The sequence below is a fragment of the Micromys minutus genome (assembly GCF_963924665.1).
Source record: "Micromys minutus genome assembly, chromosome: 10".
NCBI classification, from domain to species: domain Eukaryota; kingdom Metazoa; phylum Chordata; class Mammalia; order Rodentia; family Muridae; genus Micromys; species Micromys minutus.
This window is the reverse complement of record NC_137979.1, coordinates 14,206,470-14,220,547: the sequence shown is the minus strand read 5'-3', so window position 1 is coordinate 14,220,547 and position 14,078 is coordinate 14,206,470. Positions and strand designations below refer to the sequence as shown.

Sequence of the window (14,078 nt, the reverse complement as noted above, 5' to 3'; positions counted from 1 at the left end):
ATGAGCCACAACGACAAACATTATCCTTTTGTTATCTCTCGTGTTCCTGACTCCCTTGCCAAGTAGCTACTGACATCTAGGGTTTACAGATCAGCACTAAGGAACAACAAGAAAGCAGCTAACGCCCTGAGGCAGGCCAGGCTGTGTGACACCTGCCCCCTGTGCACCAAGTCCTGGGCCACTGCTCCGTCTCATTCACTGTCTTAGTCCCTTCTGGAAATTACAGTGAATAGCTTACGGGGCTGGGGATGCAGCTCAGGTGTGGAGCGCTTCCCTGGCATATATGAGACCCTAGATTCAAGCCCAAACACTACAAAGGGGAGAAAGGAAACCTGGGGAATTAATGGGCATTTGTATTTGTGAGGGCGTTCACAGACATGTAGTACGTGTGCAAAGCAAGTGAAGGGAAACCTTCTGAAGGGCGGAACCCTCCAATAGACTGGGAAGCTGACTGAACAGAAGTGGGTAAAGGAGGGAACCCCCAAGTATGAGTACTCTCACTGTCTCCTCTCTGCCTCCCTCCCACCAGGAGGCCAACCAACCATGCCTGGAACCTCTGACATCCTGGTTCAAAATAACTCTTTCCTCTCTGTCCTAGTCCGTGTTCCTTCCGGTTGTCGTGATGAAACACCATGACTAAAGCGACTCCGGGAGAAAGGGTTGATTTCAGTTTACACTGCCAGGCAGCACCCCATCACTGAGGGAGGTCAGGACAGGAGCTCAAACAGGGAAGGAACCTGAGGAAGGTGCTGATTGATGCAGAGAGCGTGGCTCAGCCTGCTTTCTTACAGAACCCAGGACCACCAGCCCAAGGGCGGCCCCAACTCTGATCACTAATTAGGAAAATGCTCTGAAGGCTTACCTACAGCCCAATCATATGGAGGCATTTTCTCAGTTGAGGTCCCCACCTCTTAGGTGACAAGCTGTGTCAACTGACATAAGACTACCCAGCACACTCTCTTCAGTTGTTTACTTCAGGTGTTTCGTCACAGTGATGGAAAATGTACCACTGGTCACAAGTGGCGTGGGGTGGTGTTCAGTGTAGTGTGTGCTTACCATGTACATCTGAGAACCTGGGTTCAAGCCCCAGCAAAGACATACACACACATGCATGCATGCACACACACACACACACACATTATATTGTGTCACATCCTACACAGAACATGCTGGCCTCTCACTTCTCATTGCATTTGGAATAAAAGTCCTGTGTCATGACCCCTGAGTCTCAGGCTGTGTCCAGCTCTCCACTTGGGCCCCAGTGCTAGCCCCTGCCCACTCTACTTCTGCCTAACAAGTTGCTCAGCTCCTTCAGACATCTGCTCTCTCCAGGTAAATTCTGTACCTGCTGCTCCCCCTGTACCTGCTGTTCCCCCTGTACCTGCTGCTCCCCCTGTACCTGCTGTTCCCCCTGTGCCTGCTGCTCCCCTGTGCCTGCTGCTCCCCCTGTGCCTGCTGCTCCCCCTGTGTCTGCTGCTCCCCCTGTGCCTGTTGCTCCCCCTGTAGTTGCTGCTCCCCTGTGCCTGCTGCTCCCCTGTACCTGCTGTTCCCCCTGTACCTGCTGCTCCCCCTGTAGTTGCTGCTCCCCTGTGCCTGCTGCTCCCTCTAAGCCTGCTGCTCCCCCTGTGCCTGCTGCTCCCCTGTGCCTGCTGCTCCCCTGTGCCTGCTGCTCCCCCTGTACCTGCTGCTCCCCCTGTGCCTGCTGCTCCCCCTGTGCCTGTTGCTCCCCCTGTAGTTGCTGCTCCCCTGTGACTGCTGCACCCCCTGTGCCTGCTGCTCCCTCTAAGCCTGCTGCTCCCCCTGTGCCTGCTGCTCCCCTGTGCCTGCTGCTCCCCTGTGCCTGCTGCTCCCCCTGTACCTGCTGCTCCCCCTGTGCCTGCTGCTCCCCCTGTGCCTGCTGCTCCCCCTGTGCCTGTTGCTCCCCCTGTAGTTGCTGCTCCCCTGTGCCTGCTGCTCCCCTGTACCTGCTGCTCCCCTGTGCCTGCTGCTCCCCCGTGCCTGCTGCTCCCCTGTGCCTGCTGCTCCCCTGTGCCTGCTGCTCCTCCTGTGCCTGCTGCTCCCTCTAAGCCTGCTGCTCCCCCTGTGTCTGCTGCTCCCCTGTGCCTGCTGCTCCCCCTGTGCCTGCTGCTCCCCCTGTGCCTGCTGCTCCCTCTAAGCCTGCTGCTCCCCCTGTACCTGCTGCTCCCCCTGTACCTGCTGCTCCCCCTGTACCTGCTGCTCCCCCTGTGCCTGCTGCTCCCCTGTGCCTGCTACTCCCCCTGTGCCTGCTGCTCCCCCTGTGTCTGCTGCTCCCCCTGTACCTATGGACCCTGGCTTATCTCTTCAAAGCCTTTATCAACAAACTATGCCTACTGCTGCCATCTATTACTTGTCATTGATCACCTCTCACTGTGTCACTGTGACAACCCCCCAATGACATGGTGCTAATTGACCCCCCCCCATCACATGGTGCTAATTCCCTGGTTATGAATTATACTTGAAAGGTCTGTGGGTTGAAGGCTCGGTCTCTAGTCTGCATTCCTACTGGAACATGGTGAAACCTTTCTGAAAAAGCAAGCCACTGTGGACTTGGGACTCCAGCCCCTCCCTCCTCTCTCTTTGCTTCCTGGACTCTATAAATGGATGGTTCCCTCTACCACTTGCTCCCAGAATGCTGGGCTGGGGTGCCAGAGGACATCAGGGACTAAAAGCAGAGCCACAGGTCAGTGTTTCCTGATCTTGCCCAACCAAGCTCCAGAGGCAGGCAGGTCCCAGCATTGGGCCCTGTGATAGGAGAGCCACTCAGTGTAGAATCAAACCTGAGCTAAAAGGCACTAGCATTTCTCTTCTGAAAGACAAAAGGACCCTCTCAAGGAAGTATATAACAATCACCCTGAAAGGGGCCCCAACTGCTCTCAGAACAAGAAGCCACTGCTGAAGATATCAGGTGTTCTGGCACCATCCCAAACACTGATATTCATTCGACACACAACCCTTTACATCATAAAGCTTAATTTCATTAACTTGTAGTGGTAGGATGGCTCAGGAGGTAAGGACACCTTCCACCAAGACCGACTTGAATTTGATACCTGGATCCCACAGGATGGAAGGAGACAAAGAAACTCCTCAAAGGCGTCCTCCAGTTTTCACAGTCTGTGCCACCTCCCATAACACATGGGCAAACAAAAGTAACAAAATCTCTAAAAATTAGCCACTGTAACCAAATCAACAAGGGTTAATGGGGTCTTAAAAGTTCTTTTTGAAATTACATTTTACGTGTTGTGTATGTGCACATATGTGTGTGTGCACAGTGCACATATGGAGGTCAGAAGGCAACGTGTAGGGATCTATCTAGTCTCTTCTTCTATCCTGTGGACCCCAGGGACTAAACTCAGGTTCTCAGGCTTGGCCAAAGGTGTCTACCTGCTGAGCAACCTCGCTGGCCCAGTTTGTGGTGGTAATAACCAGATGTCTTAACAGAAATGTAACGAATGAATTTTTGTGAGCAGATACTTCCAAATGTGGCAACTTGTAGCAACTAAAATTTTATGGAACCAATAATTCAAAGATCAAGTCTGGGTGCTATATCTTCCACCCGTATTTTCTTTTGTTCCCAAGACCCCTGTGTGAGCTGGGGCTAGAGGCGTGGCTTTTGCCCCAGCTGCCCAATTCTGTCACTTTTTGGGTATTTCCTCTAGAAACAATGCCAGCACTGTGAGGCACACTGCCCCTCCCACCCAGACAAACTTCTGTGCCCTCCACCTCCACATGAATTACTGCCACTCAAGAGGTGGGGGACAAACTTTGCCCACTGCACTGCTAAATTAGACCCTTTGTGGCAATACGAGAAAAGCCTATGACAGGCAAGGCCACTTCCATGACCACACCTACTAGTTCCCCCTCCCTTCAGCCTTCACTAAGGAATTTACTTATAGCCAGGCATGGTGGTGCACGCCTTGCTTCCCTGTACTCAGGAGGCAAAGGTGGATCTCAGTGAGGTCAAGGCCAGCCTTGTCTACAAAGTGAGTCCAGGATAGCCAGAGTTACATAGCAAGCTCCAGGACAACTAGAACAACATAGGGGTACCCTGTCTCGAAGAAGAGGAGGAGGAGAAAGGGGGGGAGGGAGAGAGAGAGGGAGAGGGAGAATGAGAATAAGAAAATCCAAATTTCAAACGCTGGCATTGTCCAGAATTTTTAACAGACAGGTTTATTTATAATTGCTACACAGTTGCACTGTTGAGAAGAGCCCTTTGAAACATTTTGCTTGCATTAATAATCCTGCATTGATATTAAAAATTAACACACAAATGAAAACAGAAAAACTGCCAATGCCTGATTCTCATCCCTTATTTTTCCAGCTGCAATTGTATACTTAGGTTCCTTTTGACCCCATGGAAAAAATATCTAACATTCAGGACGACTGGAAACAGGAAGAGGGGGATTTATTTATTGCTTTATTTTTGAGAATGAAATGAAATAGTAGACTCTAAAGTTTATGATAGCTGGTATGTTCTGGAATAATTGTTACATCTTTAGTATGGCTAGAACACAGTTTGGTTTCCTCAGGAAGGCTAGTCAGACAGGCTCACCTGCCTCCTGCAAAGCTCCAGTTTGAGACTCAGACGTTGGTAGACTTCCTGGAGTACCACAGCATCAGGCATCTGCTGCTTTTGTCTTTCCCCACCACCTCTCTGACCACAGGAAGCCATCAGCAGAGAAATCAACACCAGCTCCACAAACCCATGCCTGCCTCATGCTAGATATATTGCATGTCACAAGAAGGTCACAAGAAGTTCAAAACAATCGTCAAGACTGTCCTTCCACTTTAAGGAAGCAGGACACTGTAGAAACATGCCACCCACACCCAAACTGTGTTGTTGTTTGAGACAGGGTCACACTATGTAGCCCAGGCTGGCCTCAAAATTACTATCTTCTCAGGGTGTGGTAGGTCATGCCTTTATTTTCAGCACTAAGGAGGCAGAGGCAGGGGACATCTCAGTGAACTTCAAGCTAGCTAGGACTACACAGTGGGACAGTCTTCAGATAGATAGATAGATGGATGGATGGATGGATGGATGGATGGATGGATAGATAGATAGATAGATAGATAGATAGAGAGATAGATAGACAGACAGATAGATTAGAGAGACAGAGACACAGGGAGAGGGGGTTGTCTTCTTGCTTCTGGAATGCTGAAATTATAGGTGTGAGCCACTATACCCAGCTACAACCCCTTCAGATTCAGAGAGTTGGTTTCAACTTGCCATCATGGAGGGAACATACCTCAGCAATATAAGCTCCACAGGTCACACGATGAGACATGCTCTAATAGCTCTTTTATTCTGATATTTTAACCACCATTACCTCTCTTCCTCCTGAAGACACAGGCTCGGTTCTGTTAACCTCACCACTCACCCTTATCCTCCATCACATACAGGCTGAGAATGCCCAGGAGGGGTTCCCCTGAACAAATGCCCATGAACACCTGACAGCCGACTGTGCGTGTATGTTCACACATGCAAACTCATGCAACAGTAGGTACATCGGGAGAAGATATGCAATCAAATAAGGAAAATGCTAAACTCAGAACCGCCAGAGAAAGAACAAGACTAGTCTCTGGGTCCTCTTGCCTTCTGCTCTAGGACAGCCATTTCTTGGACATGATGCCTTCAGAGTCCTACAGTCTCTAACACATCTATGAAGGACTCCTATCAGGCGTAGACGAATCTTCAATGGCATTTCAGTATTTGGTAACAAGGTCCTATAAGCTTGAAGAGCTGAGCATATAAGGTCTCAGTTGAACCCCTGTCACATGGAATGCTGTGGTTCAGGTGTCAGGGAATCTATCTGTCTGTGAGGCTGCAAGGCTTCCTAAGAGCACTCTCAATCTAGGATTAGAAAGGGAGGTAGAAACTGGGTTGCAAGACACTGAAAGGTCTATTTCCTCAGGAAAGTTCACCTTCTTTCAGCATTCTCCCGTGCCTTCTGGGATTCCTTGACAACTTGGCTCCAACACCTTGAAACTACAAAGGACCATCTATGGTAGTAACAGTCACACTACCCAAGGGATGGAGCTAACACACCTGGGGTTGGCTCCCCAAAGCTGTGGAGTGCCTGCAGGGATATATACAGCAGAGACCTCAGCCACCCCAGGAAGTGTGCCGGCTGGGAACAAAAGCCACATGGAGTCTGTGTAGTATTTAACATCACTCCTGGGATCAGCAAGGGAAGGCAGACTCTAACAGGAGCCTCGAAAGAAATAGCGAACCCTGGGACCTCATTTACAGCTACATTGTCACCATGGTGTCCTGAGTGTCAAGGATACCCACCATTCCCTGGTGAACAGTGAACATCCAGCCCGCACACACGCATAGGGCTGCGGGTGGCTGCCACTTCACAGAGCATGGGGAGTCCTGGATTTCTTTATTGTTGCTGGATTAACTGAAATCAGCGACACAGCTCTTTCTTTTTTGTTCTCGGATTCCTGAACTCCCTTTTTCCTAACCCATAGGCTTTCGCTATCTTCCCGGAGTGCCAGATGGCTAATGAAAGCAACCGCTGTGCTTTGCAGGGTAGCGTACTCAGCGCCTGCATTATGCCCCATCTCAGCAGCAAACGCTTCTCAGGTTGTGTTTTAAATACATATAAAACCCACGCATTGAGGAATGATTCTTCCGGCTGCTCCCAGACTACCTGGTTGTACCATCTTCAAAAGCAATTCTATGGGGACAAGGAGCACAGCATCAGCAACATGATCTGCCCCTAGAGCGTGGGTACCAACAGTTACATAAGAGCCCTGCTTCCCAAGGGTGGGCTTGTTATGAAGAATCACATCTGACCATCCATGAGCAGGGCATGAGTCTGCCCTAAAGCCACCAGCTCTTTACTTCAAAGTAAAGGAGACACTGAGTGTCCCATAGGTGGCCCTGGCTCTCTTCTGTCCACTCCTGCCCAGCCTCTTGGCGCACAGACCCCAGGCACAGCCACTGGAGGGAAACCATTACCTGGACCCCAGACCTCCCTAAGGCCACTTAAACCCAGAACAGGCTTCCCTTCCCTGCATCCTTTCTTCCTAACTCCCTTCTCTGGGGAATAGTCGTTAGACAACAGGTCCTAACAACACCCTGTGCCCAAGCTCCCCAGCCACCCCTTCACCTCAGGAAAGTCCCCCACCACAGCCCAGAGGCCCTGGAGAGACTGACTCATTGGTGGTCTGCCTCCTGAGTCCAGCTTCTGCGCCACAAGGCAATTTAAAGACGGATCACAAACTGGAACTTGAAATCTAAGACCAGAAAGAACCTGAGAGAGCAGGACGAGGCCTTTGAGACCACGAGTTAGAGCAAGATTCTAAGTACATCTTCTTTGGTACGAGGCCAAGTGCATGATTGGTAAAATAAAATCTAGGACCCTCCCAGTGCCCAGGAGTCCAAAGTTACAATGATCACTCAGTGAAGTCAGCCTGGGCTACATAAGACCCTGTTTCAAAATATCAAAACAAACAAACAAAAAAAAACCCAAACAAAACAAAAATCTAAAAGAAAACTCCTCATAGATTGTAATTTATCAAATCTAAACTTCTGTTCTTCAAAAGATGCTGCTAAGAAACTAGAAGTCACAGAACATGAATGTGGAAGGCACTTGAGTTTTAGGTTTGCAAAGAGCTCATGAGATTCAACCAAAAAAATAAAAACAGCAATACAAACACTTCAAGAAAATGCAAACAAGTCCGTCAACAAAAAAAAATATCTGGTTTGAGGTGTTGTTTGTTTGTTTGAAGACAGGGTCTCTCTGTGTAGCGCTGGCTGTCCTGGAACTCACTCTGTAAACCAGGCTGGCCTCAAAGTCAGAGATTCTCCTGCCTCTGCCTCCTGAGTGCTAGGATTAAAGGCATGGTACGCTCGGAGATGAAAGGTCGGGCTCTAGAAGAACACAACAGCTGGATGGCTTTACCCTTTCACCTGCTTAGTAAGCATTCTGGGACTACCTCATGTCCCCCAGGCACTGTAGCAGGCATTAGGGCACAAGGACGGGCAAGGTCAGTCCCACACCTCCCACCTGGGTTCACCGTCCAATATAGGGAACAGAAAAAACAGACTATCAAAAAAAAAAAAAAAAAAAAGGAAGAGCTTACCCAAGAAGGGACACACCCAAGTCAGGAGGGAAAGACTCTGGGTGACATCCTCTGTGGTGGGGGAACAGCAGCATTAGTGGAGGAGACACCACAGCAGGAGGTGGGAAGCAAGCAGGTGGACCTCAGGAGGCTCACCACCTCATCTGTCCTGGTTCTGCCAGAGGGGCACAGCCCTCCTCACGGACGGCCCACAAGACCATCACATCACACACAGCACAAGCAGGTTCAGCGTCTCCCCGTGCAGGGTCATTCTCTACAAGCTTCCCGTATTATATGAAGTCATCAGGAAAGGACCACAGTGCCTCGGGGACCTGAGTACATCAGAGGTCCTTACAATGCTGGGCTCAGTGGACCCCAAATCCCGCCTTTAATCTCCCCCTTTCTCTCCCTCCCCACATGCCCTATCTTCCCCTTGGGGAAGCAGGAGGGGCTGGTCATTCTATTTCCTGAAGCAGAGGTGGCTATTTCAGGCCCTCCCAGGTCTCATGAGGAGGTTGTTACTGCAGCAACTAGGTATGACTTCCACACAGACCTGCCTCAGGGGACCCCTGCTCCCCAGGTTGTCAGGTATTACTGCCTTTTCTCATGCACTCTCAGAATTATGCAGAATTAATAGATGTCCCCTAGTCTCGCTTTCTGTATCCCTCCGGCAGGAGAGTCAGTGTCTCAGCCTAATATATCTCCTTCCTCCTTATAAACAGCGCTCTCTGAGACCCAACCCACCCCGCCTTTAGCCTCCCCAACAGGGCGTTTTAATTTCTAATTGTTACAGTTGGCTTCATTTCATCCTTCTTGTTTCTCACGCAGTAATTGGGTGTTAACAGTGTAAGCTTGGCTGTGGTCGTCTGCACCAGAACTTCGTAAGATCGAACCAGTCAACATCTGAGGATGTGGTGGGAAGGATATATAACCCGCCTCGGTGAGGAGTCATACAGATGACCATGAAGGAAGGAGAACCAATTCTCTTTAAGGGTACAACTGATGCTAGGTTGATGGTGCTCCAGTGAGTGGCCCCACACACAGACGGGACTGTGTCCCATCACAGGAGTTGTTAGTTTCTTTGTTTTTACAGAATCAAGGCTGGGCAGGAACCAAGGGCTTTATTTAATCTTAGCACCAGGGAAGCAGAGGCAGGTGGATCTGTGTGAGGTCAAGGCCAACCTGGTGTGCCAGGCAAATTGTGAGCCAGCCAAAGCTAAACAGTGAGACCGTGTCTATGAAAAACCCAAAGGAAGAAAAGATGGCAGGCGGGCCGGAAGGAAAGGAGGAAGAAATTTTAAGGCAAAATTTTTAAAATGTGGGACCTGACAGGAGCTGGCCAGATGGCTGGAGGCGCCCCTTCCAGAAGCGATTAACAGAATATCCCGTGGACTGCTGTCAGCTCAGGCAGGAGTAGATGGTTATAAAAAGAACGCTCCTGCACGAGCTCCCCGCATGAGGACATCCACCATGCTGTCATCTAACCAGGCCGCTCTCAGCCTAGGCTGAACTGTGAGCTAAGAGCTGCTGTTTTATGTATAAAGTACTTGGTGTCCCGTCTTCTGTTATAGCAACGGGAAACGGATTAAGAAACCGTATAAAAGGTTATTTTGAATCTCAGGTGGCAGCTTTTAAATGAGCCTGGGAACAGGGACAACGCAGGGAAAAGGCCAGAATGAATCACACAAGCAACATGTCCTCCAGGGCTTGGTGTTTATGCTTCCCCTGTCTTCCAAATGCTCAATGATAGTAAGATCTGTCGTCTACTTTCCCAACTCCCTGCTTCTACATCTGGGATCTTGTTCCCAAGAATCCTCTCTCCCGTGGGTCTGAGAAATTTCCTTATTATCTATTTATGTTACACAAATATACAAACACAGACTCACAAGAAATTCCAACACCACAAAGAGCAAGTGGACTTGTCCTGGGTCTACATCCCTCTTTGGAGGGAACAGCACACACAACTTGGTATCACACATCTAGTGTTTTTTAAAATGAATTCTTAATGAATATATAAAAATAATGACATTTCTTAACATAACTAAGAATTTAAATATAATTTGGTCATGCCACATAGTCTTACTTAAAAATGTATAGGGCTGGTTTGGGAAGAAGTTCAGTTGGTAAAGCGCTCGGTGTGCAAGCATCAGGAGCTGAGTTCTGATCCCAGCTCCTAGGCATGGTGTCACGTGCCTGGAACCCCAGTTCTGGGGAGGTGGAGACATGGCCAAGTGACATAACCTGTCACTACTGAGAAAGATACATGATTGATGTTAACCTGTGACCTCCACATGCTTGGGCACCAAAATCTGCATGAGCACATATATGCACAGTTACACAAAATATATGGGCTTGTCTTTTGCTTTTTGAGACTGGTCTCCCTGTGTAGCCATGACTGGTCTAGAACTCACTATCTAGTTTCTTACTGCTAGTGCACACATCCATATGTTCTTGCCGTTCAGATGATTCGTATAGTCAGTGTTTGGCCAATGGCATTGCATGTATAATGCCGTGCATGCCTCCTGTGACTTCGAGACTGAACATCACGGATTTATTCTTCTGGGAATCACCTACTTATAAATGTTGCCCATTTTTCTTGTTTATTTGTTTCTGATACATTGGAATTCTTCATTACACAACAGTCTTGGTACTATTTCATATGCTCTCTTATCCCGACACTAGCTTGTCTTTATGGTTTAGCAGTTCCTAATGTGTGGAGTGTTTGGATTACACAAAGGAACTATATATTTAAAATATATACATATATGTGTGTGTATAAAATTACATTATATATACATATACATATATTGCACACTTGTGCCTCCAGTATGTATTCACACTTTACATACCCTTTACACATTACATACACCAGACTCCATGTGTGTACACATAATGTGTGTTTGAGAATGTAGTTTTTATGGCCTTGTTGGTGTGGGTTATAAGGCCCTCATCCTAGCTGCCTAGATGTCAGTCCTTCTGTTAACAGCCTTTGGATGAAGATGTAGAACTCTCAGCTCCTCCTGAACTATTCCTGTCTGGATGCTGCCATGTTCTTGCCTTTATGATTGATAATGGAATGAACCTCTGAACCTGTAAGCCAGCCCCAATTAAATGTTGTCCTTATAAGAAAAAGAGAGAGAATGTAGTTTTTAATTTCTTCACCTCCAAAATCAACCTAGCTATCCAGTTTCTTATTTTGACACAATTGCTTTAAACATTCCATTATCCCTATATATCACAAAAGAATAAATTATCATGATGTGCTAATGAGACAGAAAAGAAATCCCTCTCTCTCCCTCCCCCTCTCTCCTTTCCTCCCCCTCTCTCCCTCCCTTCCCCTCTCTTCCTCCCTCCCCCCTCTCCCTCCCTCCTTCCCTCCCCCATTTCCTCCCTCCCCCTTCTCTCTCTCTCTCTCTCTCTCTCTCTCTCTCTCTCTCTCTCTCACACACACACACACACACACACACACAGATACAAAACACACAGAGATACAAAAATCTTTAAAAATATATCAGAGAGCATGGAGTTACTTACAAATGATATTGGGAAAACTGTTTGTATTATTTTTAAATGTCAGCTTAAATCTACCTTCCACATCACTCAGCAGAGTAAATGCTAGAAGAAGAGAAGGCTCAGAAAAAGAAGAACAACTTCAACCATGGAAAAATACTAAATGACCACATGGTTTTCCAATAATTCATTTTTATCTTCTTTATTTACTATTTACTTTAGGGGTTTTACTTATTAAAACCAGGGTCTTGTATATGGTTTAAGCAAGCATCTACCAAATTCAGTTTTAAGATTTGCTTTATTTTGGTCTCTTGCTGCAGTAACTCGAGTGGGAGCACCTGGGGTGCGAGCTCGGAACAAGAATCCACAAGTTGTGAGAAAATGGCAGACAAACTGGACATGGGGGAAATCACCAGCTTCGATAAGGCCAAGCTGAAGAAAACCGAGACGCAGGAGAAGAACACCTTGCCGATCAAAGAGACCATTGAACAGGAAAAAAAGAGTGAAATCTCCTAAAAGCCTAGAAAGATTTCCCCACCCCACCCCGCCCCATCATCTCCAAGACCCCCTCGTGATGTGGAGGAAGAGCCACCTGCAAGATGGACTAGAGCCACAAGCTGCGCTGTGAACCCGGGCACTCCGCGCCGATGCCACCGGCCCGTGGGTCTCTGAAGGGGAACCCCCCACTAATTGGACTGCCAAATTTCACTGGTTTGCCCTGGGATATTATAGAAAATTGTTTGCATGATTGATGAAAATAAAACACACCTTGTGGCAAAAAAAAAAAAAAAAAAAAAAAAAAGATTTGCTTTATTTTAATTATGCATACGTGGAGGGCAGGTAAATGCTGGTACCTGCAGAGGTCAGAAGGTTTCAGATACCCTGGAACTGCCGTGAGCTCACTTGAGTGTGTGCTGGGAGCTGAATGGGAACACTCAGGAGAGGCAAGAAGTGTGCCTCATCACCTGGTACCTTTCCACCCCATGAAACACCTTTAGAAGGCTAACACCGAGCAGGGAAAGTAGCTGGCAATGTCATGACATTCTGACATCATTAGACAGGCATCAAACTGTGACCCAGTGCCTGACAGAAACAGTCTAAGGCAGCAGGGTCTCTTTCTCTTTGAGAGTTTCCGTCCATGACTAGATTGGGGGTAGGGGTGTGGCTGCTCCTCTCATGAAAGAACCAGAGCAAGGGTAACAGGAAAGGGGCCTGAGCAAGGCACACGTCAGGGCTGTTGTCCCCAAACCAGCCCCACTTCCCACCTTCCCACCAAAGCCAAAGTCTCCCAAGTCTGAATCTATCAGCGGACTCAACATTGCTTAAGTCCGAAGTGTTATCTGGTCATCTGTGGAAACGCCCTCACAGAATACCCAACGGGTACTTTAGGGAACCTCTTCAGCATCCTGGGTCAAGTCAAGTTGATGTTCAAGATTAACTACCACATACATTCCCCTAAAACCCCACAAAGCCAGCAGCAACAAGACGGAAGCAAGACCTTAAACATGGTCTTGTAAAAATGAAGATATTCTGGCTCACTCCTTGTCATCTCCATGGTGGTGAACAGATGAAATTAAAATAGAAGGCTCTCACACGGTGGGTAGAAAGCAACTGCAAAGCACAATACCAGGCACCATTAAAAAGTTCCCACCAGCCTGGAGAAGATCAGGAGTACAGTATTTGCTTCATCCTAGGCTCTGTGTTCAGGAACTGTCACACACAGAGCATGTGTACCCTTTGACCCAATGATCCCACAGTGGTAAGTTTACAGATATAACCCACAAACGTGGGAAACATCCCTTGACCAAAGGAAGTTACTGAAATGTTAGTTATAATGCAGAAATGAAAGGAAGCAAGGAAAGAAGGGAGAGGGGGGGGAAAGGGACTGGGAGTGGGGTGGGAGGAAGGACGGAGAGTTGGAAGGATGGTGGGAGGGAGGAGAGGAAAATCAAGCAACCTAATTTTTAGGGGTTTTTTTTTTTCCCCAATAATTAATTAAATGATTGATTATTGAGACAGAGTCTCACATGTAGCCCTGAACTCACAAAGATCTTCCAGCCTCTGCATTCTGAAGTGTTGGGATCAAAGGCATGAATCTGTATACCTGGGGTTTTGTTTGTTTGTTTTTTAACTTAAACAAATTTAACCTCATCTACAGAGGGAGTTCCAGGACAGCCAAGGCGACACAGAGAAACCCTGTCTTGAAAAACCAAAAATACTGTTTGAAAGGGGCGGGGAGGGTAAGCAATAGCCAAATATTGCTTTACTGTGGTATCAGGGACCAGGAAGCCAAGAGAAGTCTTCCCATTCTGCCTGCACCGTAACTGTCTGCCCGGCTGCCTTACCTTGCTGTGCCCTGTCACACTGGTGAGGTCAGGGCCACAAAGCTGCCACAGGGGCTCCTGCAGTGAGTGGGTGGAATTCTGCTTACAAAGCGCACGGCAGCTTTGCCTGTTCCGGGGCGAGAACTCCAAAAT

At 48.1% G+C, this 14,078-nt stretch overlaps 1 protein-coding gene across 1 annotated transcript; it reads left to right on the top strand.

The window, feature by feature from the left end:
- Positions 1 to 11,982: 11,982 nt before the first annotated feature.
- LOC308426737 (thymosin beta-10-like) lies at positions 11,983 to 12,117 on the top strand (the record flags this gene model as incomplete). Its single annotated transcript, XM_080924648.1, has 1 exon — positions 11,983 to 12,117. The coding sequence occupies one exon, from the start codon at positions 11,983 to 11,985 to the stop codon at positions 12,115 to 12,117; it is 135 nt and encodes a 44-aa protein (XP_080780774.1).
- Positions 12,118 to 14,078: the final 1,961 nt, after the last annotated feature.